The sequence below is a fragment of the Drosophila suzukii genome, chromosome Y, assembly GCF_043229965.1.
Source record: "Drosophila suzukii chromosome Y, CBGP_Dsuzu_IsoJpt1.0, whole genome shotgun sequence".
NCBI classification, from domain to species: Eukaryota; Metazoa; Arthropoda; class Insecta; order Diptera; family Drosophilidae; genus Drosophila; species Drosophila suzukii.
In genome coordinates this window covers 10270810-10297189 of record NC_092085.1, presented here as the reverse complement: position 1 = coordinate 10297189, position 26380 = coordinate 10270810, and the positions used below count along the sequence as shown (strand labels likewise).

Here is a 26380-nt window from a genome sequence, read left to right as displayed (position 1 = left end):
TGATATTTTCTTCTAGGGTATTTTCATTGTCGGGTGTATTATTTATCTCAATATCGGAAATATTGCTTTCTGGTTCGATTTCTATACGAATTTGCCATGGTTTGAATATTAAAAATTTTCTGAATTTGATTATAATCATAATAATTAAATATATTAATGCTAATATGATTAATATTAACGTAACTGGTATTTAAGTTTGTTTAATTTGAATAAATGGATTTAGTATGTTAATATTATCAAATGAGAGTTCCGAATCATTAGATATAATATATTCGGATATTAAAAAATCTGTATATTTTCGAGCTGTGATGTATTCCAATATCTTATTGTCTACATTGGTGTAGGAAATATTATTAATTATAGAGGTGCCATTAAAAGTAATTAAATATGACCCATTTAAATGAGTGTCATTAACTGTATTTTCTCCATTTACAAAAATGGCTCCATCTTGGATTACATCTACTTTTTTATTTTTTTTTCTGATTTTGTTACAAAAAGATTTTTCTCCATTTAGTAATCTGGTGAAACAAGAACCTTCTGGGTTAAGTGTGCATTAATTGTTAAATATTTCTGTCTTAAAATTAGACATTACATAGTACCTATTTCTACATTTTGCGACGTGATTATCAATTAATAATTTTCCATCATCATGTGAAATGGATCTTGAATTGTAAACGTCACAGCGATCGGTAATAATAGGGTATTTTATGTAAATTATAATAAGATCTTGATGCAAAGCGATTTTAAATTCAGATATATCTAAAAGGTCTGTTATAACTACAGGTCTATTTTCGTGTTTATAAATTTCTTGTATATCGTCGTTGTTTAGAATTTTAGTATTAAATACATCGATTTTGGCGAGTGTAATTGTGTCCATTAAATTCATAAGATCGTAAGTAAGCAAACGCAGACGATATTTTCTAAGCGGAATTTCTTGATCTTTAAAGGCTGTTTTGAATTCTTCAGATAAAGATTTTATCTCTTTAAATATTTTAGAATTAATAACGAATTGATCGTTATTATTTTGTATTAAATCATCGATTTTATTTTGGACAGTTATGAAATCATCATGATCTGGTGTTCCCGCTATCCATTTCCAAATAGTGCCTATTTCATTAATGCCTCTTTTCGATCTACTGGGTATAATTTGGGAGATAAGTATTTGGATAATTTTTAAATCGTGGGATATTTCCCAAAGAAAATTGTTGCTGTCGTGACTCTTCAGAAATTCTGTTTCAAGATTAATTATATCTCTATAAAGACTTATTTTAGTTATATGAAATAAATCTGCGTATGATTCATAAATAAGAACATCTTTGGTATCCTTGTAAAGAAGGAAATCATGGTTCGTGAAATCCATAATTTCGGATTTGGTTGTAGCTACCAGCAGTAATAAGTACATTATTGAAATCATTATCTGTAATTTGAAACAAATTATTTTATGTTATCTTTATGAATCGTACGGTTTCTGTTATTTATAATAACTTTATTAGGGAGATTTTCCTTAACTACTTGTTTTTTGTATCTAGAATTTAGCTTGTTTCTTTCCCCATGTTTCTTTTCGTAAATTACCTCTCCTACGTGATAATTCTTATTTTGTCTATCTTTATTGTGGAAATGCAACATTTTCTCTTGAGCTTGTTGCAATAATTTGGGAATATCTTCGTGTTTGATTTTACTAAAAAGGGTGTCAAAAGGCCGTTGGTTGGTTATTGAGTGAATGAATTTCTGTGATTATCACAGATCTGTCTTCAGCGTCTTCAACATCCTTGACAAATGTCTTAGTGTATAAAAATGTATTTATAAAATTGTCTTTAAGTGGTTTTTGAATTCTATAAAAATCTTCTAGAGTACAGTGAACTCCTATTGTTATATTGGGTGGAATATATTCTCTTAATATTTATATTAAATTTTCTGGAGTATCATACTCTATTATATGTCTAGTATTTATAGCATTAATTGACTCATGTATTGTATACCTCCCCGTTGCTATTAGCAATTGTTGCTTAAACTGGTTTAAGGGTTTTCGGGTTTCTTGTATAACATTCTCAAAACTACTCTCTGCTGAATGCTGAGTATTTTGATCTGAGACCGATTCATTACTTTCCGTTAAGTTATTAATTTGTATCCTTGATAAAGCGTCCGCAACAACATTTGTTGCTCCTGGCTTATAAATTATTTTGGGTGAATAGCTTTCAATAAAAGAATACCATCTTTTCATTTCGATATTTCGATTTTTTTGAGAAATGGAAAAAGAAAAGAGGTTGGTGATCGGTATAGATCTCGATGTTGTTAACCCCATATACGTAATTACGAATGTTTTTAAAAGCCCATACTATGGCTAAAAGTTCCTTTTTATTTGTCGCGTATAGTTGTTCAGTTTTGGTTAGAGTTTTTGAAATAAATGTGATTGGTTTTCCTTCCTGAGAAAGAACCGCACCAATTGCTAAGTCAGACTCGTCAGTTGTTAGGGTAAATTTTTTATTATAGTCCGGTTGTACTAGCTCTACTTGTGCAATTAAATTTTCTTTGAGCTCGTTAAAAGCTCTTACAGCTGAATCATCAAACTGTATTAAAGTTTTACGTGATGCTTTTTTAGATACTTTGCCGTTTTGGCCTTCTAAATATTTTTTTTAAAGGTTTAGCTATCTTTGCGTAATTTTGCACAAATTTTCTGTAATATCCTGTAAGGCCTAGGAAGCTTCTAAGCTCTCGAATATTTTTAGGGATCGGATATTTTACAATTGTTGAAATTTTTTCGGGATCGGTTTTGATCACATTGTGAGAAACAACGTAACCGAGAAAGTTTGTTTCTTATTTAAAGAACTTTGATTTTTCAATCGAAATTTTCATGTTTGCGTTCAGCAAAATTTTAATAATGACAATTAGGTCTTTGTAATGTTGCTCAATTGTTTTTGAGAATATGATTATGTCATCCATATAAACATGACATGTTTTACTCACTTGTTCTCTCAAAATATCGTCCATCGCTCGTTGGAATATTCTAGGAGCGTTTGTCAAACCGAAAGGCATTCTTAGGAATTCGTATTTCCCATTATTTATTGAAAATGAGGATTTTTGTATGTCAGGTTCGTTCATGAGAATCTGATGAAATCCAGGTTCCAATTCAATTGTTGAAAAGTATTTGGCTTTTCCGAGATTGGATAAAATCACTGAAGGGTCCTGCATTGGATACCTATCAGGTATAGTATTTTCATTTAGTTTTTTTTAGTCAATTACGAGTCTTAGTTTTGGAGTTCCATCTTCATTGAAACCCTTTTTTGGTACCACTAGTACAGGGGAATTATAAGGACTTCTACTTGGCCTTATAATTTCTTCTTTTAGCATTCGACTTATTTCAGAATTTACAAAATCTGAAGCTGATAAAGCATAAGGGTATTGTTTGCTGTAAATCGCCCTATCATTTACGGTGTTTATTTCACCGCGTATATCCGTCCTAAAAGGTATCTGCATATTTATTTTTGAATGCTCTTTATTTATAATATTTAATATTTCATTCTCCAGATCTTTTCTTTGATCTGCAGATGATATTTTTATGTTGTTTATTTTTTGATTGTCGGATAGGTCAACGACGGCGTGTTCAGAATTTTTCAATTCCAAACTTTTATTTTTGTCGGATATTTCAACGACGGCGTGTTCAGAATTTTTCAATTCCAAACTTTTATTTTTGTCGGATATTTCAACGACGGCGTGTTCAGAATTTTTCAATTCCAAACTTTTATTTTTGTCGGATATTTCAACGACGGCGTGTTCGGAATTTTTAAATTCCAAACTTTTATTTTTGTCGGATATTTCAACGACGGCGTGTTCAGGATTTGTATATCCCAAACTAAATTCGCTTTGACTACCCATTTCAGATTCGGATCTGATTTGAGCCTTTTCATCAAAGTATTTTTTTAATATAAATTCTTTTAATGGAAGAATGGTGTTTTCTTCTGTTAAAGAATGTTGGTTTAAATTATTTCCGTTGTCATAATTTAATTTCTCTTCTATTCCGTTATATTTAATAACTCCCTTAGCTGTATCAATCACCGCTCCTATTTTTTTCAATAGGTTATAGCCGATCAGTAGATCTGAGTCTAGCCCTTCTATTTCATAAAAAGTATACCGTGTATCCAAAATAGTTATTATATGATAATATTTAATTATTGAATATCCATTCACTGTGGATACTCTTTTGTATATTGGAAGCTCATTCTTATTTTTGTAAACTCCAGTTCTAATATAACACGAGGTTGCCCCAGTGTCAATTAATATTTTTAATTTTTTATTTATTTTCGGGTCATATCTAAATAAGTAGGGTAAGCCTACTCCTGACTTTTGTCTAAAAAATGGTTATGTCATCCATATAAACATGACATGTTTTACCCACTTGTTCTCTCAAAATATCGTCCATCGCTCGTTTGTCAAACCGAAAGGCATTCTTAGGAATTCGTATTTCCCATTATTTATTGAAAATGAGGTTTTTTGAATGTCAGGTTCGTTCATAAGAATCTGATGAAATCCAGATTCCAAGTCAATTGTTGAAAAGTATTTGGCTTTTCCGAGATTTGATAAAATCACTGAAGGGTCCTGCATTGGATACCTATCAGGTATAGTATTTTCATTTAGTTTTTTTTAGTCAATTACGAGTCTTAGTTTTGGAGTTCCATCTTCATTGAAACCCTTTTTTGGTACCACTAGTACAGGGGAATTATAAGGACTTCTACTTGGCCTTATAATTTCTTCTTTTAGCATTCGACTTATTTCAGAATTTACAAAATCTGAAGTTGATAAAGCATAAGGGTATTGTTTGCTGTAAATCGCCCTATCATTTACGGTGTTTATTTCACCGCGTATATCCGTCCTAAAAGGTATCTGCATATTTATTTTTGAATGCTCTTTATTTATAATATTTAATATTTCATTCTCCAGATCTTTTCTTTGATCTGCAGATGATATTTTTATGTTGTTTATTTTTTGATTGTCGGATAGGTCAACGACGGCGTGTTCAGAATTTTTCAATTCCAAACTTTTATTTTTGTCGGATATTTCAACGACGGCGTGTTCGGAATTTTTAAGTTCCAAACTTTTATTTTTGTCTGATATTTCAACGACGGCGTGTTCAGGACTTGTATATCCCAAACTAAATTCGCTTTGGTTACCCATTTTGGATTGGGATCTGATTTGAGCCTTTTCATCAAAGTATTTTTTTAATATAAATTCTTTTAATGGAAGAATGGTGTTTTCTTCTGTTAAAGAATGTTGGTTTAAATTGTTTCCGTAGTCATAATTTAATTTCTCTTCTATTCCGTTATATTTAATAACTCCCTTAGCTGTATCAATCACAGCTCCTATTTTTTTCAATAAGTTATAGCCGATCAGTAGATCTGAGTCTAGCCCTTCTATTTCATAAAAAGTATACCGTGTATCCAAAATAGTTATTATATGATAATATTTAATTATTGAATTTCCATTCACTGTGGATACTCTTTTGTATATTGAAAGCTCATTCTTATTTTTGTAAACTCCAGTTCTAATATAACACGAGGTTGCCCCAGTGTCAATTAATATTTTTAATTTTTTATTTATTTTTTGGGGTTATTTATAAATAAGTGGGGTAAGCCTATTTTTGTTCTGGTTGTTGTCATGATTAAACCTTAAATTATTACTTTTTCGCTGGTTATTGTAATTGTTGTTTTGTTGTCTTTGCTTTTGGTTGAAATGTGTTTGACCATTTCCACCAGTGTTTGGCTCACTATTTTTTCTTTGAGTGGTTGAGAAACTATTTGCGAAATGCGCCCTCATGTTGTTGCTTTCCAATTCCTGAACTATGACCATTGCATTCGGTAGGTCAGGTGGATTCATTGAGAAAATTGTGTCTGAAATTTGGCCGTTTAGGCCGGTAATGAAAACTCTAAGAGCAGTCTTCCTATGTTTTTCATTCATTTCTGCAGTTATCGGTTTGTTTCTCCCGTAGGTCATAATTGTTTTATTAATAAGTCACCGGACCTTAGAAGCCATAAACGACGTACGGCCGTCAGTCAATCTCTGCCAAAAACATCCGCCCCCACGGCAGCGCCCCGAAGAACAAACCAAACCAAACTTTTTTTTGGGTCGATAGGTATTGATGAGAGCAATACATTTAAGTTAAAATTTGTATTCTACCATCAAAACTGTAGTTTCCGAGATCTCAGCGTTTATCCGGACAGACGGACAGACGGACATGGCTAGATGGACTTGGCTAGTGATCCTGATCAAGAATATACATACTTTATGGGGTAGGAAACGCTTCCTTCTGCCTGTTACATACTTTCCGACGAATCTAGTATACCCTTTTACTCTACGAGTAACGGGTATAACTTCGCGACAGGGTATAGATCCGACTTATTGGGCACCGCCATAATTGACATATGTCACCTGGGGTCGAATTTTTAAGCTCGTGCCTTGATAGATTCAGGATCAGACGCAACCTTTATTTCTGAGCGGCTATTCAAATTAATTAAGTTGCCTCACCAAGTAATCCGAGACCAAGTATCAGGCCTAAACCAGACAGTATCCGCTGAATCCAAAAAGCTCTGTCAGTTTACCATCCGTTTTCCGACCAGGCATGGCTTGCAAATAAACACGAAGGCCAATGTTCTTCCTCAGTTAGCTGGAAACCTCCCATCATGTCCGATTTCGCAACAGTTTCTACGGGATCTTCCCGAACTGCCACTAGCGGATCAAAAGTTGTACGAGAGTGCACAGATGGATATTCTGCCATACATTCTCCTAAGCGGCACCCGGCCGATCATTTGTGGCTCTCTCCTCGGTCAAGAAACCATTTTCGGATGGATTCTAACAAGACCCGTTCGTGCTCCAAAGGAAAATCAAATTTTCGTTTTTTCCACCTGAATCTCCCACACGGTTGACACGTCCTTGGATAGGCTTCTCGCCAAATTTTGGGAGGTGGAGGATCTGCCAGGATCAAGCAACGCCTAAAGAGGGACAGTCAGCTGAAAACCAAATACGACTCCGTGATTCAAGAGTATCTCGACCTCCATCACATGAAAGAAGTCCATCCTACCCATAATTCTGCCATTTATTACCTTCCGCATCATGGCAAACTCGAGCCGGAAAGTACAACCACCAAGTCTTACAGTCCGATCTAACTATCCAGATCCTGAAGTGGCGATATTTCCCATACGTCTACAGTGCCGATATCGAGAAAATGTATCGACAGATATGGGTAGATCCGAAGAATTTATCTTATTCCGCAACAGTGAGGGGCACATTCGAGATTTCGAATTACAGGCGATAACTTTTGGAGTCATTTGCGCGCCATTCCTGGCCATTCGAGTCCTGCAACAGCTGGCAACTGACGTGCAGCTCAGGCATCCAAGAGCGAACAACGTCATTCGAAATCATATGTATGTAGACGATGTCCTTTCGGGAGCTGACTCCGCCAAAGACGCTAAGCTCATTGTTCGCGAGCTACAAAGTGCTCTAGATTCCGCGGGCTTTTCATTGAGAAAATGGACCTCCAACCACAAAGAAATATTAGCTCATATTTAAAGCGATCGTCTTCTGACAACAGACTTCCTCGAGATCGACACTGAGAGCACAGCCAAAACTCGCGGCGTACGATGGAGGGCGTCTTCCGACAAGTTATTTTTCGTCCCACCAGATTTAGCAACGAAACGCCAAATGTTTTCCCAAATTGCCAAGCTGTTTTATCCAGCAGGCTGGCTCGCTCCATTTGTTGTGTGTGCCAAAATCTTTATGCAAGAGATTGATAAACTTCCAAGAGCTATTCGGTCCTAGACCAGGTCAGAATACCCAGATGGCTTTCCTTCCGTCCAGAGTTCCGCGTAGATCATGCGGAGCTGCGATCTATGTGCGCGTAGAAATGGGCTATAAGACGATGGTGCACTTGCTCACGGCCAAGACGCGTGTGGCGCCAGTCAAAACGGTGTCCCTTCCCAGGCTGGAGTTGTGTGGGGCTCTCCTTTTGTCCGAGATGGCCAAAGCCATTCTTCCCAATATGCTAGGCTAACCTCAAAACTCCATTGTTGGACCGATTCCACGGTTGTGCTAGCATTGTTAGCCAAACCAGCGTGCCATTGGACAACGTTCGTTGCCAACAGAGAAGTACAAATGATGGGAAGTTTCCGAAAGGGCGAGTGTCTTTTTCCCTTCCGTTCACGTACACAGGGATGGACTACGCCTACCCGTTTGGTATATAAAATTATACCGGAAGAGCTTGTCTCATTACATAAGTGTTTGTGTTGGTTTTGTTTGTCGTTTGTTTTTCTACAAAGGCCATCCGTCTAGAGCCTACATCCGACTTAACGACTGAAAAGTTTCTTGCCGCTTTCGCTCGTTTCGTATCTAGAAGAGGGTGTCCTCGGCAAGTCCAGTCCGACAATGGAAAGACCTTCGTCGGCGCTTCCACCGTGCTTTCCCGAGACTTCTGCAAGCCGTTAATCGGCCGTCATCAGCAGCTCAGCTGGCAATTCATTCCTCCTGGGGCACCCCATATGGGCGGCCTATGGGAAGCTGGTGTCAAGAGCTTCAAGACCTTGTTTTACAAGTCCACCGCTACACGGAAGTCCACCTTTGAAGAGCTGTCAACCCTCCGCTATCTTCAATGTCCGAGGATCCAACTGATCTCTTAGCGTTGACACCAGAGCACTTTCTTGTTGGTGGACCTCTTCTATCCATAGTGGGACCTGAAGTAAAGGGCGAATCCAAGGCCATTCTGAACCGGTGGCAGCACGTAGAGTCTTTCCACGTCATGGTCGTCATTAAGGAAGACAGTTTGCCCTCAAATGAGTGGCGACTCGGAAGAAAAGGCTCCGTTTTTCCGGCGCGGCATTGTCAAACGTCCAGTGACCAAGGTGGTTCTTATTCCAAGAGAGCCGTCCAAAACTACCTAGTAACGAGCCGCGTTTCTTTAGCTCCGGCAAGATCCGCCAACTTACCAAACCGCGCTGTCGACGAGGGACTGCCAGTAGCCCAGAAGACTGTGTTCGGGTGGATCCTCCCCGGCGCCTGTACGCAGGCTTAGGGCGTAGGCGACTGGCAGAAGTTCCATCTCCATATGGGAGGCCTATGGGAAGCTGGTGTCAAAAACTTCAAGACCTTGTTTTACAAGTCCACCGCTACACGGAAGTACACCTCTTTTTTTGCATCGCTAGCGATTGCAAGGGAGGCGGAATGCTCAGACCCACTGTCCAGCGAATCTGGACCGGCCCCACTATCCAGCTGCACCCCTCCCTCGCTCTGCCGCTCTCTCGCGCTCGCGTTCTCCTACGCTGTTCCCAGCTCCCATCCGTAAAGTCTCCGCTGAGCTTTGGAGCGCGGAGCGGAGCTTAGACTTAGGTAGTTCAATTTTGGTACTTATATGGAATAAGCAGCGGTCGCTCCCCCGCCTATTTTACAAGTGAACTTTTTTGCGTACTACTTTTCGGTCAAGGGGCAATTCGCGTTTCGAATGGTTTTCTCCCCTACAGCTTAGACGCTTCCCGCCGCACCAGCAGCAAACCGCCGAAGCCCAGCGCAGCAGCCCGCCGACGCCGCCAGTTTCCCGCGTCGCCTCCCACGCCATTCTACCAGCTCCGACGTACCCCGTTACCCCCGGCGTACATTTTGATCCATTCGAGCCGATAAGATAAGTAAAGCTTTTCGTCGTATTAATTGCAGGTCTGCAGTAAGCCACTCGAAAATATAATTCGTTTGACTTTCTGTACGATATGTGCAAAATCCAAGTCCGATTAAATCCGACAACGGCAATTAATAAATTACATCGCCATTTTTTCTTCGATTTTCCTTTTTCCTACGTGCGGCCATATTGCCAATTTTTCCGACTCCTTTTTTAATTGCATTTGGCCGCTCATCCATACTTGCATACACATATATAAAATCGAGAAAAAAAATCCAAGCTTAGAAAAAATATTGTGCAAATATAAACCAAGCATACAGTGAGAATTATTTAATTTCCAGTGTTCTGCCTGAATTCAGTTTCACAAAACATTCTAAGATTTTCTCAATGGATATACAGCCGCTCAAATACTTGCACACCACCAGAACACATATCCCGCCGGCAATAATTATTTAATACATTTGAAACCTGCGAACATTACATACATACACACATATCACAAAAAAATACAAATATCTACATACATATCCAAATCTACATGTACAAATATCTACATACATATCCAAATCTACATACACAAATATCTACGTACATTCAGATATAATTTTAAATCCACCAACCCGTTCCGACTAATTAAAGTTTTCCGTCGGTCATCCGGTTAAAAATAATAAAATAAAAATTAAACCAACCTACGTGAAAATTTTTTTGGTCATTGTGTTTTATTTACCACCGTCAAACTTTTGAGTATTTTTTTCGGTATTTGGTACTTACTCCGTAAAATTTATTTATCCAGGGAAAATAATACCAGAACTCCACCGCATGCTTAGCATCCTCCGTCCACCAATATTTTTGGTATATTTTAGTATTTTTTCCCTCGGAATATTAAATTAAATTAAAACAATACTCTAATACTAAATAATCAACAAATAGCTTCCTCCGGCCAACAACGTATTGGCATATTTTGGTATTTTTCTTCATTCAGACGTTTAAATAAAGGCGAAATAATACAATTACTCCACCGGGGACTACATATTAACACATATTTGATAGAGAGATGTGGGGCTCAGATCGCGGATATGATAGCCCAAGATCCCCAAGTTCAAGCTGTTCCTACCCAGACTTACATTTCCTCTGGCTGTCGGCTGCCTCCGTGCGATACCGAGGTTTTCACTGGAGATTATCTGCGGTGGCTGACCTTTACGGTCATTTATATAAACAATCCAAAGCAGATGCCAGCCAAAACATACCGTGAATATGAGTTGAACCTCTCTGTTGAAACTCAACTCGCCAAACCAAATTGGCGAATCATTGCCATGACTTTCTTCTTTTCTTCTTCCCAGTGAGCAGGACACGTGCGAATATCTTCAAGAATTCGCTATCCATCATCATGGCTAATTAAGTTGCCCATAAAATCTTCATCAAGTACTTTAGCAGCTGTTATAGCGCTGGAGGCGCTGCGCTTACGTAAGCAAGTTGAAATATTGTTTCGAATTTTACACCCAAAAAAAAAAACCAAAAGTATACACTTAATAAGCGTTGTGTTAAAAGTATACTAAAGTTAGTATAAAAATGTAAGTATTAACTCAACACTAATTAGTTTCAACTGTATACTTTGTAGTGTAAGTGCTCTACCAAAGAGTATAAAGCGTAAACCTGTAGTGTTATTTTTAAACTAGTCATATTTGACTATTTAGTTTATAATTTATACTTTTGGTTTCAACAAAAACTTAATGTAGTATAAAGAAAATGTAGTTTCAAGTTATTACAAAATAGTTTCATGCCAACACTTTATAGTATTAAGCTTATACCAATTATTATATGAGTGAGACTCTGTAGTATAAATAGTATACTGAACATTAAATAGTTTTTCATGGTGTGAAACTAGGACAATAGCGAATATTCGAACATATATTTTGGTGTAAAACCAGGACAATAGCGAGTATACGAACACAGAAAATGCTACCGGAGTTGGCGTTGTTTGACGCGTTAATGATTATTGTGATGATTTATCTCTGTGAGTTTGGTCCCGCATTTTTGTGAATTTTGTGCCGAGTCAACATGTAAGTAAAATATTTGTTCTAAAATTAAAAAAAATCAATATTATATTGTCCCTGTTGGTAAATTTTGTGTGTATTGTGTATTTTCAGATGCAAGTGCTTTGCGCACGCGTACAGATGCATAACGCGAAGGAGCTAACGAACTCGACGTACCGCATTTGTGCTGTCAGAACAGCGAGTGCCTTCCGGACGACGCAGCGCTCGTCATTGCAAGCCAAGTTCCCCTATGTGAACTGGTGCGGGAGCCACAGAACCAAGACCGAGGTGAAGAGGAGTGCCAGGATGCAGAGCGTCGACAACTGGCAGGCAGCCTGGGACAACTCCAACAAGGGACGCTGGACGCTGGACGCAATGGTAAATAGGAAGCACGGCCAGGTAGATTTCTACCTCACGCAGGCGCTGAGTGGACATGGTTGCTTCCGAAGCTTCCTTAAGCGCTTCGGACACGACACGGAGAACGGTTGTCCAGAGTCCGGCAGTGGGATTGTTGAGGACGATCAGCATGTCCTATTTTAATGTCACTGCTTCGGGTCTGATCGCCAAATGCTGATGAAGACCACCGGGGCAAGAGTTCGGCCAGCGACGGCAGCCTACGCAGCGAGTGTACTGCGAACGCTGCGTCGCATCGAGAATGAGAGGAGAGAAGCTACAGCCTAGGTGGCTACCATTGCGCTAAGCAATACCTTGCGGTGATACCGCGCAATCACGGCCCCTACTCTTGTTGCTTGTACTTATTTGAGTCTGTATATACGTGTTAGGTAAAGGAATATAAAAAAACAAGAAGGAGCTAAAAACATGAGTTGTGTGTTGCGCAAAATATGAATATTTATGAAATAATAACAAAATAATATGTCAAATAGTAATAAAAGAAAAACAACATACAACTTGATTTTATTGGGTTTGGGATACCACGAAAAACAAAATAGTATAAATTTTATACTACAGGCAACGGGGAAATCGTATAAGTTTTATACGAAATAGTATAAAATGTATACTAACGATTTCGATAAATAGCTTAAAAAGTATACTACGGCTCTCTAGATTAGTATAATATGTATACGAAATAGTATAAAACGGAGACTACATAGGATAGCTTTTATACTAAATAGTATAAAAAGTAAACTATCAGCATAAATTTCAGTACACTGAGTGAGTATAAATTGTATACTCGTTAGTTTAACTTTGATAACTTCGAAAGTTTCAGTTTAATACTTTCGGTGTCATAAGGTTAATACGCATCTTATCAAGATAGTTTTGACACTCAATAGTTTAGTTTTAATGTACGAATAGTTTAGTTTCTATGATCATTTTTTTTTGGGTGTAATCAATTCCAACTTCTTATAATTGAAGAATAATTTGTCAGTTCTCTGAAGATGGTCTCTTGACGCCAGCATATATGCTTGGGAACGCTAATTCTTCAGAGTCAGCATCGAGAATCACGTCGAGAGGTCTTTGGCCCCCACCTGGAGCCATTGTAATTCTCGTAATTCCTACATTGTGTGTCTGGTTATTCTCAAGCATGGTTTCTTGTCCTCCAGGATTTAGCTCTTCGGCTTCCGCACTCTCATCGGAATTAGTCGCCTCCGAATTTACATCCTTCTGCTGGATGGCTAATTGCTCCTCTACTAATGAACAGTTTCGGATGTAAAGTCAGAGATCCACTGCTCGATTACTGACACATTATGCTTTCTTTAAAGCTCGGTATTTACTAAGTATCTAATAGCGTCAGCAATTTTAGAAGGCCTAATGGTCTCTGCCATGAAATCTTGTCCGTGTTCCATTCTTCGCTTGAGGTGGAGCTGTATAACCTCAGCTTCATTAAAAGCTCGTGGGAGGGACGTCACAATGTTGCTTACTGGAATTGGAACATTTACAACAGTTCCTTTTATAGCACTCTGACGCTCATGACCTATCGACTTAATAATTATAAATGGAAGGCGAGGTGAAATCAGTCGTTCCTCCAAGGGAGTAAGCCCCCTTAAGCAATTAGGAATTTCTGGGAAATCTAGGCCGTTGGAAATGGCACCTTTGGGCTTTCTGCCGGCTTTTATATTGCTGTGACAGGTTGCACAGAACTTAAAAGATTCACCAGTGAAAGCAAGCTGGATTGCATTTTGGTAAATCTCTTCCCTGAACTCGCAATGTTCTTCTAAATAGGATCTAGAACGCTTATTTATTTGCTTTGGGAACCACAATCCTTTACAACAAAGGCAAATATGATCGGGACCAAGCTTCACTTTTCTATTAAAAGTGGCTATAAGAACTTCCAATTCAGTAGGTCTTCTACTGGGCCTATGCTCCTGAGACATAATAAGCCGCTTCCCTGTTTCCACTAAGGCTTCTATACTGACTAACTCTTTGACCTATATTTTGAATTGCATCGATGGCTGCTTGTCGAGCAGCTATTCGTGCACTTCTTCCTCGCCTGCTCGACGACCCTGCTGAAGATCTCCTAGCCGTATCCTGCGCTCTTTCCAACAGGCGATCCTGTGTTGATCTAAGCTGTGCTCGTTGCAGGTTATTTACTTCTTGCTCACCCGCACGTTACGTAGGATCCAAGCGCCTAATTGAACGACGCCGAGTATCGGCTGCTTGCTCATCCGCACGGAAAGCAGGATTCAAGCGACTTTCCGGGTGGTCAGCAGTATTTTGCACCTGCTCTGTAGCTCGAACTTGGCTATTTCGCCGCCTAATAGAACGACGACGAGTATCGGCTGCTTGCTCATCCGCACGGAAAGCAGGATTCGAGCGCCTTTCCGAGTGGTCAGCAGTATTTTGAACCTGCTTAGTAGCTCGGACTTGGCTATTTTGCCGCCTAATAAAACGACGCCTAGTATCGGCTGCTTGTTCTCCCGCACGAAAAGCAGGATCCAAGCGCCTCTCCAATTGGTCAGCAGTGTTTTGAGCCTGCTCTATAGCTCGCACTTGGCCATTTTGTCGTCTATTAGAACGACGTCGAGTGTCGGCTGCTTGCTCATCCGCACGGAAAACAGCATCAAGCGTCTTTCCCTACGGTTCGCTGTGTCTTGATCCTGCTCTATATCCCTAAGCTCGCTAATCTGTCTCCTTTCTGAACGCCGCTGAGTATCGGCAGCTTGTTCGAATGCACGAGCGGTAAGATTAAGGCGTCTTGACCTACGAGACGCTGTATTAACGCCCTGCTCTGCATCTTTCTTTCTTTCTACATTTTCTACCCTCTCCATCTCGTCATACTCAATGTTTTCCCTATTTGCCCTATTTCTTAATTATTGATTCCTAGCCCGTTGAGATGCAGTAGGTCTATTAAGTCGAGGCATTATTATAAAATTATTTAAATTTCCCTAATGGAAAATATATCTTCAAAATATAAATAATAAATATAATTTTATAAAAAGGATTAGTTAAGCAAAATTAATAGAACTATAAGTGCAAGTCCTTGAAAGACGAAACTTATAACCCTATTACGATTTTATTAGTTAAATACGTATATTAAAAATATGAAATAATAATAATCAAAGAAAAAGTCTTTAAAAAGACCTAGTCTTCAAATATTATTATAATGTCTACTTTAAGGTTGATACCTAACAAATATTATTAAAATATTAAAACCCTTAAATAAGTGAAAAAATAAATACCTCAATTTATTAATAGAATTATAAGTGTTTAAAAAGACTAAAACTTAAAGGACTATTAGATAATAAATACGTAAAATTATAAAAATATAAAAAAGCTTTTAAAAAGGCCATTTTTTTTATATTTCTATAAGTAAGAAAAAAGTGCAAAGCGATTAGAAAAATTTAAAATGAAAAATTTAATCGAAAAAAATTTTAAATATGAAAATATAAATGTTTATAGTTGTCAATAAAACTACTTTAAAATGAAAAATAAAAAATGAACAAATAAAACAAATTTAAAATCGGAAATTTACCAGAAAAAAATTTACAATATGAAAATAGAAATGTTTGTTATTGTTAATAAAATTACTTTAAAAAGGGTACATAGCAAAGTGCGCAGCAACCAGTCATCAGCAAATCGCGGCAGCGACGTCGGCAGAAGCAGCAACAACTCGCGTGCGCGCAAAAACACAAATTTACGTTAACTTTTTTAGCAAAGGAAAAACACAAACTTACGTTAACTTCTTTTGGCATACGGGCAGTATACTGGCTTACGATGTTTAGTCGTAGACTAAAGTCATAACAGATTTACAACGCTGTAAAGTTTTTGTCCGCCAATTTTACGTGCAAATTAAGTTTCTCACTAGTGAATTGATTAAAAAAATTTATTTTTATTTTTAACAATCACTTATTCACTATTACAATTTTACAATAGGTCGAACTTATTTAATTTACTGCTCTTGTATTTATTCTCGAATTATTGTTCTGCTCGATTCGGATCTCAAAAACGGACTGCCTGCTCTCTATTTCAATGTTCAATATTCAAACCTCGGCTTAAGAGATTTATTCCCAAAAATTGATAGCGAGAATGACTCAAGAGAATCGGAAAATAGGATGATGAAGTCCAATCTTGGCCGGAAATTGGTGTTTACATTAGCGGATTTTAGGGACCGCTTTGGGGATCTTTTTGTTTACAATATCGGTTTGGATGTTTACAGCAGCCGTTTGATTCGGACTGCGTGAAATTGATCTTGGTGGGAATGATTTAGAGGACTGGTTGACAGAAACAGCTGACCACGGATTTATCTCGTGATAATTTTTATTTTGTTTATCTTTATTGTGGAAACGCAACATTTTCTCTTGAGCTTGTTGCAATAATTTAGAAGTATATTCGTGTTTGATTTTATTAAACAGTATATCAAAAAGTAGTTGGTTGGTTATTGAGCGAATTGTTAAATTATATCATTGTGCTGCTTTAATTATAATTTCGGAATAATCAATTAATTTAAGCTCATCTTTAATGCAGCGAGCAAATTCTGCGAGGATCTGCAAAGAATAGAGATATCCCATTTCTTTGAGCAAAAGTTTTGAATTGGGATAAAGAAAAACTTGGTTCGGTATCTATCTTCAAAAATTTGGCTAAACGGAAATTGTTGTCAAATTTCTGAAATTTGATTTTCTATATTTAGTTTATTGGGAATTTTTTTTTACGACCAAGTATTTCGAATAGGAATCTTTACAAGTAATGGAATAGGTGCTTGACCGATAGGATTCTGTACTGGGTTTCTGTTGTATTGGTTTTGATTGCAGAATGTGCAATTCTTTATAAACTCCTTCTAGTCTAGTTATTTGTTAAAAGCTTTTATCAAGCCCTCTTTTAGGTCTACAATGAGTTTCTGTGATTAGCACAGATCTGTCTTCAGCGTCTCCGACATCCTGGACAAATGTCTTAGTGTATAAAAATGTATTTATAAAATTGTTTTTAAGTGGTTTTTGAATTCTATAAAAATCTTCTAGAGTACAGTGAACTCCTATTGTTATATTGGGTGGAAAATATTCCCTTAATATTGAAATTACATTTTCTGGAGTGTCACACTTTATTATATGTCTAGGATTTCCGAATACATTAATCGACTCATGTATTGCATAACTCCCCGTTGCTATTAGCAACTGTTGCTGAAACTGGTTTAAGGGTTTACGGCTTTCTTGTATAACATTCTCAAAACTACTCTCTGCTGAATGCTCAGATTTTGATCTAAGACCGACTTATTGCTTTCCGTTAGGTTATTAAATTGGATCCTTGATAAAGCGTCCGCAACAACATTTGTTGCTCCTAGCTTATAAATAATTTTGGGTGAATAGCTTTCAATAAAAGAATACCATACTTTCATTTCAATATTTAAATTTTTTTATGAAATGGAGAATGAAAGAGTTTGGTATCGGTATAGATCTCTATGTTGTTAACCCCATTTAAGTAATTTCGAAGGTTTTTAAAAGCCCATACTATGGCTAAAAGTTCCTTTTTATTTGTTGCGTATAAATGTAAGGTCTTGGTTACACTTTTTGAAATAAATGTAATTGGTTTTCATTCCTGAGAAAGAACGGCGTCAGTTGTTAGGGTAATTATACCCGTTACTCGTAGAGTAAAAGGGTATACTAGATTCGTCGGAAAGTATGTAACAGGCAGAAGGAAGCGTTTCCGACCCCATAAAGTATATATATTCTTGATCAGGATCACTAGCCGAGTCGATATAGCCATGTCCGTCTGTCCCTCTGTCTGTCCGTCCGGATGAACGCTGAGATCTCGGAAACTATGAGAGCTAGGCTATTGAGATTTGCTCAGATTCCTGAGCTTCTTACGCAGCGCAAGTTTGTTTCAGTAGAGTGCCACGCCCACTCTATCGCCCACAAACCGCCCAAATTTGTGACGCCCACAGTTTCCATGCTAGATAAAAAATTTTAACTGAAATGTATTGGTCTCGTCAATACCTATTTTTTTTTTTTATTTATTTATTTATATCCTAGCGCTACAAGTGCACACTTATAATTATCGCGCTAGTCACATTGAGTCGATATTTCATATTATTATTATTTTTAAGTTATTAAAACAATTTCTCTCGCCCTTAATTAATATTAATGACTAACATCAAATTTTCGTAGTTTCTTAGTTACAATTATTATTGTTTTTAAAATATATATATTTTTATTTTTTTATTTTTGTTTGGTTTTTTTTTTTTTTTTTTTTGTTTTATTTTATTTCTTTTAATTTTTATACTTATGTGTACTGGTATTTTAAAAGATCTTTAACTTTATTGTAAAATTGAGTTGCGCTCCTAATTGTTTTGTATTGGTGCGGTAGATTGTTCCATAGCCGGATACCATTTATGAAAAATTGCCTTCTCGAACACAGTGTTTGTATTCGAGGGCATATGTAATTTTTGGTTCTTACAGATGTGGCTGGGGTAAGTTTATTGAAAAGATATTTTGGTTCTCCACTCGTCACTATTTTGTGAAAGAAGATTAAAATTCTGAGATCGATCCAGGAGGTCAAGTTAAGGTCAAGTATTTTATATGTCAGTTGTGATACATGGTCAAAACGTCTTAAGTTAAACACATAACGGACAACTGAGTTAAAAGCTTCAGTTAATGTACGCAAATCCCGCGCATCACAATTTCCAAAAATTTCTATGCCCTAAAAGAGAGTGGGCAGGAGGATAACTTTGGCGATTAATAGTCTAACTTCCTCAGTTAAGAACGATTTGGAGAATGAAAATTTTCTCAGCAGAGCATATGTACGCCCTGTCGCTTTGACTATATGGTTGCTCCATGATAAAGTATTGTTAAATGTTCTGCCTAGATTAACTGCATTCACTTTATAGCTTATCGGCGTATGATTTATATATAATTTTTGGAGTGAAAGTGTTGAAAGTTTCTTTTTACCAATTACCAAGCACTTCGATTTTTTAGGATTTATACACAAGCCATTTTCCTTCGCCCATTTTTCAATTAGCCACAACATTTTATTACTTACAGTCATGTATTTCAGTTACGGGTCTACTAACATATATTTGGACATCATCAGCATATAAATGTACTTCACACTCAGACAGGATACTAGGAATACCTATCGATTGATAAAAAAAAAAAGATTTGCCACGCCCACTCTAACGCCCATAACGCTTAAATCTGTCTACCGCCGGTAGGTGGCGTATTTTAATCTCGCTTTGCTGCTTGCACATCTCCATTTCCCTTTGATCCCTTTAGCTGAGTAACGGGTATCTGATAGTCGAGGCACTCGACTATAGCGTTCTTCCTTGTTTTTTTGTTATAGTCCGTGCTTGTGGGGAAGACAACAAATATGCCACCCTTATATTTATAATTAATAACGCACGAAAAGGTTATATTAAATGTATAGCGTTTATTCGGAGCGGCAGACGGACTGCGTAAAAGCTCGGCTCCAAGAACTGCATATAGACATTTGCAGGCATTGCAAAGTAGTGGCTGAATAGATAAGCGACAGCTTTAGTGGTATAAGAACGAAGGCGACAAATATAAGCAAAGAGCGCTGCAGGTGCCGTCGAACTAGGCGCTGGCGATCTGCTTCGAACATACTCCCCCCATTAAAAAAGAGGTAAGGTTCCAACTATCGCGGAATCGATGGGCAGTACGGCTAGTTTGGCGACGGCTCCACCTTTTCCAGAAATGTTGTTGCATCTGGGTCACCCGCTGCCATCGGCTGAGGCGGCCTTCGCGAAGATGAGTAATGTCAGGCTCAGAAAACTTATTGTAGCCGGAACCCTTCAGGAAATGCGCCGGTGTTAGCACCTCAAGGCTTTCAGCATTTTCTGAAATTGTACAGAGTGGACGGGAGTAATGGATAGCAGAAATATCATATGCGAGAGTTCATAATTCATCGATGGCTAAGATGGATGCACCGACGACTCTGTAGAAGTGAAATTTAGCTGACTTCACAGCAGCCTCCCATAAACCACCGAAGTTAAGGCTGATGAATCTTATCAGCGCTGCGATGAAAGAATCCGTCGTGAGATCCTGGAACACTTCCAAAGGAGCAGCCTTCGTGGAAGAACTGACAAAGGCGTAGATATAGTACTTGTGGGGTGTCTTATTTCTGGACTCTGCCTTATGATAGATGGGCCCACAATAGTCCACTCCTGTGGTATGAAAAGCTGGATTAGGCTGCACTCTGTTTGCTGGAAGGCTACCCATGTGCTCCCAAGTAACAGTCTTCATTCGGAATCATCGGACGCATTTGTTGATAACGCTAGCGACGAACTTGCGGCCTCCAATCGGCCAGTACCTGTGCCGTAATGCGGCAAGCAGCGCCTGCGATCCTCCATGCAAAAATTTTTCATGATAATAAACTATGATCGCCTTGGTGACTGGATGATCCTTGGGCAACAGTACGGAAGCCTCGTATCGTAGTCCAATTTTGCGTTCTGAAGCCTTCCACCCACGCGAAGTAACCCATCGGAGCCGAGTATAGGCCTAAGCGAAACCAGCTTGCTTTTCTGTTGAAACGGCTTGCCCTGGCTAAGAGATCCATACTCCTTTGGCAAGTTAATCTGTTGGATGCTCCTCAAAAGAAGTACAGTTCCAGAGCTGATCTCCTCCACCGAAATACGACCTTTTAACGGCGCGCAATTAGAAATGAACCGATAAATGTATGCAACTTATCGAAAGAGTTGAAAAATTTGCAGTTTGATGCACAGAACGGCGCTCTGGAAGATCCTTTACTGAGTCTAGCAGGGGCGGCCAATTTGACGAGCTTTGCTGAATGAATGGAGGCCCGTTAGCCCAAGGGGAATGTTCCAACAATTCTATTGGGGTACATCCTCGCGATACGACGTCTGCCGGCTTCAAGTTTGTAGGAACGTGATGCCAATTCACGTCTTTCTTCATCTCCTGAATTTTCGCTATTCCGTTTGATACGAAAACGGTAAACTCCCTCGGAGGTTGCCGAATCCACGCCCACGCAATAGACGAGTCCAACCATCAATGAAAGGTGCAATCGAAATCTATGGCTTCCTTGGCGTTTACGATTAGGTCAGCCAATAAAAGCGTTGCGGAAAGTTATAATCTTGGAATTGTTAAGGCCTTCAATGGAGCTACCCCTGACTTGGCACAGAGCAGATGGACTTTCGATTCTCCATTGGTCTCCGATCGCAAGTATAGACACGCTCCATAAGCTGACATGCTAGCATCGCAGATTCCATTAAACTTAACGGAATCCCTTGGTTGCCGTACGAATCGCGGAAATTTTAAGTTCTGTACGACCGATAACTGTGAGGTCAACTCCCCCCATGACAAAAGAATGGGCTCTGGCAGTGCGTCATCCCAATCCACGTTCGCACTCTATAGAGATTGCAGAAAAATCTTAGATTTTGTGATAATAGGAGCTATTAAACCGAGTGGATCATAGAATTTAGCAATCGTTGACAATGCAACCCGCTTAGTAAGTCGTTGATTGGTTTGGCGGTTGAGAAAAATAAAATAGGAGTTGATCAGAAGATGGATCCCAGACTAGACCCAATGCCTTGGCGACATCCGATCCATCGTGAAATTTGATTAACTGCTCCTTGTCGCATTCAGACTCTCCCTTCAGGGCTGCTGACTCATTCGAACACCATTTGCGAATTGGAAAGTGGCCTCGCGACAGTAATTCCTTCACCTGACGACGAATTTCTCTCACCTCCTCAACTGAGTCCCCACCAGATATTAAATCATCCACATAGAAATCTCTACGAACAATTTTTGCTCCAATAGGAAATGATTCCTCCTCATCGTAAGAGAGTTGATGCATGGCCCTTATAGCCAAGAAGGCAGCTGGCTTGGTTCCGTAAGTCACCGTGTTCAATTTAAAAACACTCAATTCTTTCCTGGAGCTCTCTCTCCAAACGATGCTCTGCAAGAAATCATCCGGGTACGAAACACGCACGCAACGGTACATCTTGCAGATATCTCCACAAAGGGCAACTTGAAAAAATCGAAAGCGAAGCAGTATATTGAAGATTTTTTGTTGAATTGTTGGTCCTGCCAGAAGTAAGTCGTTCAGAGAGCTACCAGAAGTTGTTTTAGCAGATCCATCAAAAACGACACGAAGCTTCGTACTCGTGCTTTCCTGCTTATGTACGCAATGATGGGGCAAAAAGAATTGTGTTTCTGGCGGTTCCTTAGTTACAAGAGACATGTGACCTAGGTCGATATACTCCCTCAAAAATGCTGAATACTGAGCTTTCAGGGCTGGGTTTCTATCTAATTTAGCTTCCAAACTCTTGAAACGACGACGAGCCAAGCAATAAGAAACACCTAAAGATTCGAATCCGGAAGTGGTCAAGAGACGAACAGAGTATTAGCCGTTTCCAAGTCGAATGCAATTTTCAGTAAAAAGTTGCTCACATCGCAAGTCTTCCGGCAATAAAGATGGCTTAGACGAAGTGAAGTCCTCAATTTCCCAAAATCGCTTTACAATGGCGGAAAGTGTGTCATCGGAATAATCAGCTGGGTCCTTGATGCTGGCTTGTAAAACCGACTTATGAGTTGGCATGTTCGATGATAACCCTCCAGAGACTGTCCAACCAAGTTTGGTGTTCTGAAGAGTTGGCAAGGCCCTATCCAAATGAATTTGTCCCATAGAAATTATTTTATTATTTATTTTATAAAAACAACCCAGCGCCGAGTTAAAGGTCAATTCGTTGTGATTGATTGAAATTAGGGTCAGCGAGTGAAATGTTTTGCGGTATCCTCCATGATGTTGCATTTATATTGAAATGGGGCTGATAATCAGTAATACTGTGAGACACAACCGCTGTGAATATCGCGCGATAGCTTGCATCCCGTGATTGCACAAGAATATCGACCGTCTTATCAGAAATCATGGAAGATTCTCCTATTCCAGAAAACGAGGTTTGCGGTCTTCTGTGATATAAAGTAGATAATAGCAGTTGGAAGCAACACGTAGTCGATCGGCAAAATATTTAAGGTTTTGAGTGGAGGGCTTGGTAAATAATGATCAGGATGCGATGATAAATGCGAACATGATACTAATGCTGATGAAGTAGATGGTAATGGCTGAGAGCTCGAGGATGCATTGCATGGTGGAGATGAAAACGAGTTGGATGTTGGATGGGTCATGGTTCATGTGTAATAATGAATGGTGCTTCATGCGACAATATTTGCAGTGAGTCGACTTGCATTGTTGAAAACTATGCCCCTTTCGCAAACAGTTGAGGCAAAGGTGCAACTTCTTTGCTTCTCTATATCTAGATTCGGACTCAAGTTTAAAAATCGAGAGCACTGGAAAATAATGATCCCGTGCATCGCAAGATAAACATATCAAATGATTTGAGTTAGTAGCAGAAGCAATAAGTGTATTTTTGTTATATGTGTGCAAGTTTTTTCCCACCTGCTGGCCTGGTGTTTGAGTTACCAAGGCTTGAACCAAGTTTTCCATCATCCTGCACCTCTTTTTCAAAAACGATTCCATAGCATCCCAGGTAGACAGCTCAGTGATTGACAAATCCTCTTCCCATTTTTCCGGCGTCCTCTGATCCAGTTTCCGAGTGAAGATGTGAATTAAAAGTCCATCCAAAATTTGTTGCGTATTGGCCAGGGTTCGAATTGCTCGCAGATGCGATTTCATGCAAACACTCAGCTCCCGAAGACCCTTCGAAGATCCCTTCTCGACACCATCTAAACAGAATAGTGCCTGAACGTGTGCCTGAAAGTGTAAAACTTTATTATCAAATCGATTAATCAGCAAATGCATAGCATTTTATTAATTAGAATTCGAGGGTTCAAGCGAGGGTATGGTTTCCAGAGCCACGCCGCCCAAACTCAAACGCAAATATTGTAATTTTTCAATGTCGCTTAGCTCATCATCATTTTCGATGATGGTAGTGAAAGTCGCAAGAAAATCCGGCCACTCAGAGTAGGATCCATGAAAACGAGCAAATTCCAAATTTGTCAAACGAGGCTTCCTAGATCGAAAAGAAAGATCCGCACTATTAGTGATGTCAATAGATGTTGAATTTGCAGCGGTTGAAGCCGGCAATTGTGACTTTCGATGAGCCGCCAAGCCTTCGCCTTCACATCCATGAAAACCTCTGCAAATTCAATCCGATGGTCGCTCGAGTTCTCTTCAAAATCCAGTCTTTCCAACGATGTCTGCGCAGAATCAAATGCCTGGTTTAAGGAATTGATCCATTCCATCCGCGCCGGCAAATCAGCTTCGTCAAACTGATTAACCGCATCAGCGTTCAAATAACATTTCATCGAGCTCATTTGCCGCAAAATAGATTTGGCTTTGACTCGGTAGTAGTCCGACCGCGTTAGAGCCAAAAAATACCGTATACCCTTTGCCGGGAAAATGTAAGGGTTAACAAGCGTCGCCGAGATGCAACGGAACCTTTAACTTGGTTGTTGTTGTTCTTGCTGATTAATTGCCTGCCTAGCAACAGCGGATATATGTAACTGGCAAACGAATGTATGTACGGCTATATGTAATATGCGCTATTAACAAAGATTAAATGCGATTCACTTTGTAAAGAATTATTTGCACAACACAGTTTTGGTTTTTTTTTTCACAGCGCAAAATGTACAAAAAAATCAAACGGCCGGCTGTGTACTTTTATATACACATATGTATGTATATTCGTATGTTTGTGACCGAATGCACGATAAAAACTATATCACGTCGGAATCATCAAATGTTTGTGTATGTCACCCTTACATTTATAATTAATAACGCCCGAATAGATTGTATTAAATGTATAGCGTTTATTCGGAGCGGCAGGCGACCTGTGTAAAAGCTAGGCTTCAAGATTTTACAAAGTAGTTGCTGAACAGATAAGCGACAGCTTTGGTGTTATAAGAACGAAGGCGACAAAGATAAGCAAAGAGCGCTGCAGGTGCCGTCGTACACCTATGCGCGCATGACTAGTCGCTGTCGATCTGCTCCGAACAGTAGTGTTGTTGTGCTTCTTATTAGTAAGGGGATTATGTAAGAAAGAACAAATTTGTGTGGTTCAAAAAATGGTATCTTAATATTAAAAATCAATCTTTTATATTTGTCCGCTAGGGTGTCTAGATTTAATAATCGGTATAATTGTTCGTCCGTCTGTATTTTGATCCAAGTTTTCCATCATCCTGCTCCTCTTTTCCAAAAACGACTCCATAGCATCCCAGGTAGACAGGTAATTTTGCAATTTAGGATGATGCCATCTGCCAATTAAATTTGAAGTCCAATCTTGGCCGGAAATCGGTGTTTACACTAGCGGAGTTTGCTTACCATATCGGCTTGGATGTTTACAGCATCTGTTTGATGCGGACTGCGTGAAATTGATCTGGGTGGGAATGATTTTGAGGCCTGGTTGACAGAAATAGCTGACCACGAATTTATCTCGGGTCTGTCAGAGTTATTTGGAAATTAGCTCTCGGCTCAAAGTTGTTTATAAATTGGGTAAGAGCCCCTAAATAATGTGTCATATAACTTGCACACTTTTTTTTGGTCAATTTATAAGTATTGATAAGCACAATACATTTCAGATCAAATTTTTATTTTAGCATTAAAGCTGTAGGCCCTATAGTTTTGAGAGGTTTTTGGGAGTTACAGTGAGCGTGGCACCCTGCTAAACGAACTTGCGCTGCCTAACTTCCCAATAGCCTAGCTCCTACAGTTTCTGAGATCTCAGGGTTCATACGGAGGGACGGAAAGACGGACATGGCTAGATCGACTCGACTCAAGAACGTATACTTTTTGGGGTCGGAAACGCCTTCTTCTGCCTGTTACGTACTTTCCGACGAATCTAGTATAGGGTTATAAAGATAAGAAAATTGCATTGTGAAGTAGCTCCTTGGGGAAACCAAAAAAATATTCTCTCAAAACCTCAACCTCTTTGGGGGTGTGGAAAAGAGGAATGTTATAAATTTGGGTTGAGTGGCAAAGACAAAAGCAAGTCAAAAGCATAGAATAATATAGCGATCTATTTACGAAATTTCCTTACGCTAAGTTGCGGACGACCTTGCTAGTGATATATCTAACAAAACATGTCATGTTACGCACTGATTTTGTATGTCTGCTCGCTACGATATTTGTTCGGCTAGCTCAGTAGATTTTTTGGGTTTGACCCACCAAATTTATATAAACGTGACCGCCCAGTAGCTCAGTGAGAAAGCACAGAATTCACGGGTTCGTAATGGATTTATTGCGGGTACAATATTACAGCGGCTTGGTGGCTCGACTGGCCTTGACATCGCCACTCGTGGCCTTCTGATTTCTCGCCTCG

General features: G+C 38.9%; 2 protein-coding genes across 3 annotated transcripts in view; one reads left to right on the top strand and one right to left on the bottom strand.

Moving 5' to 3' along the window:
* The window catches only part of Ppr-Y, a 1017876-nt gene that overhangs the window by 225118 nt on the left and 766378 nt on the right, over positions 1-26380 (bottom strand). The gene's annotated exons all lie outside the window — the stretch shown is intronic.
* Positions 11212-12509, top strand: LOC139353642 (uncharacterized). Its single transcript, XM_070997984.1, has 2 exons — positions 11212-11706; positions 11794-12509. The coding sequence occupies exon 2, from the start codon at positions 11794-11796 to the stop codon at positions 12217-12219; it is 426 nt and encodes a 141-aa protein (XP_070854085.1). The 5' UTR covers positions 11212-11706; the 3' UTR covers positions 12220-12509.

Coding starts and splice junctions, on each gene's coding strand:
- LOC139353642 (XM_070997984.1), top strand. CDS start 11,794: ATGCAAGTGCTTTGCGCACGCGTACAGATGCATAACGCGAAGGAGCTA.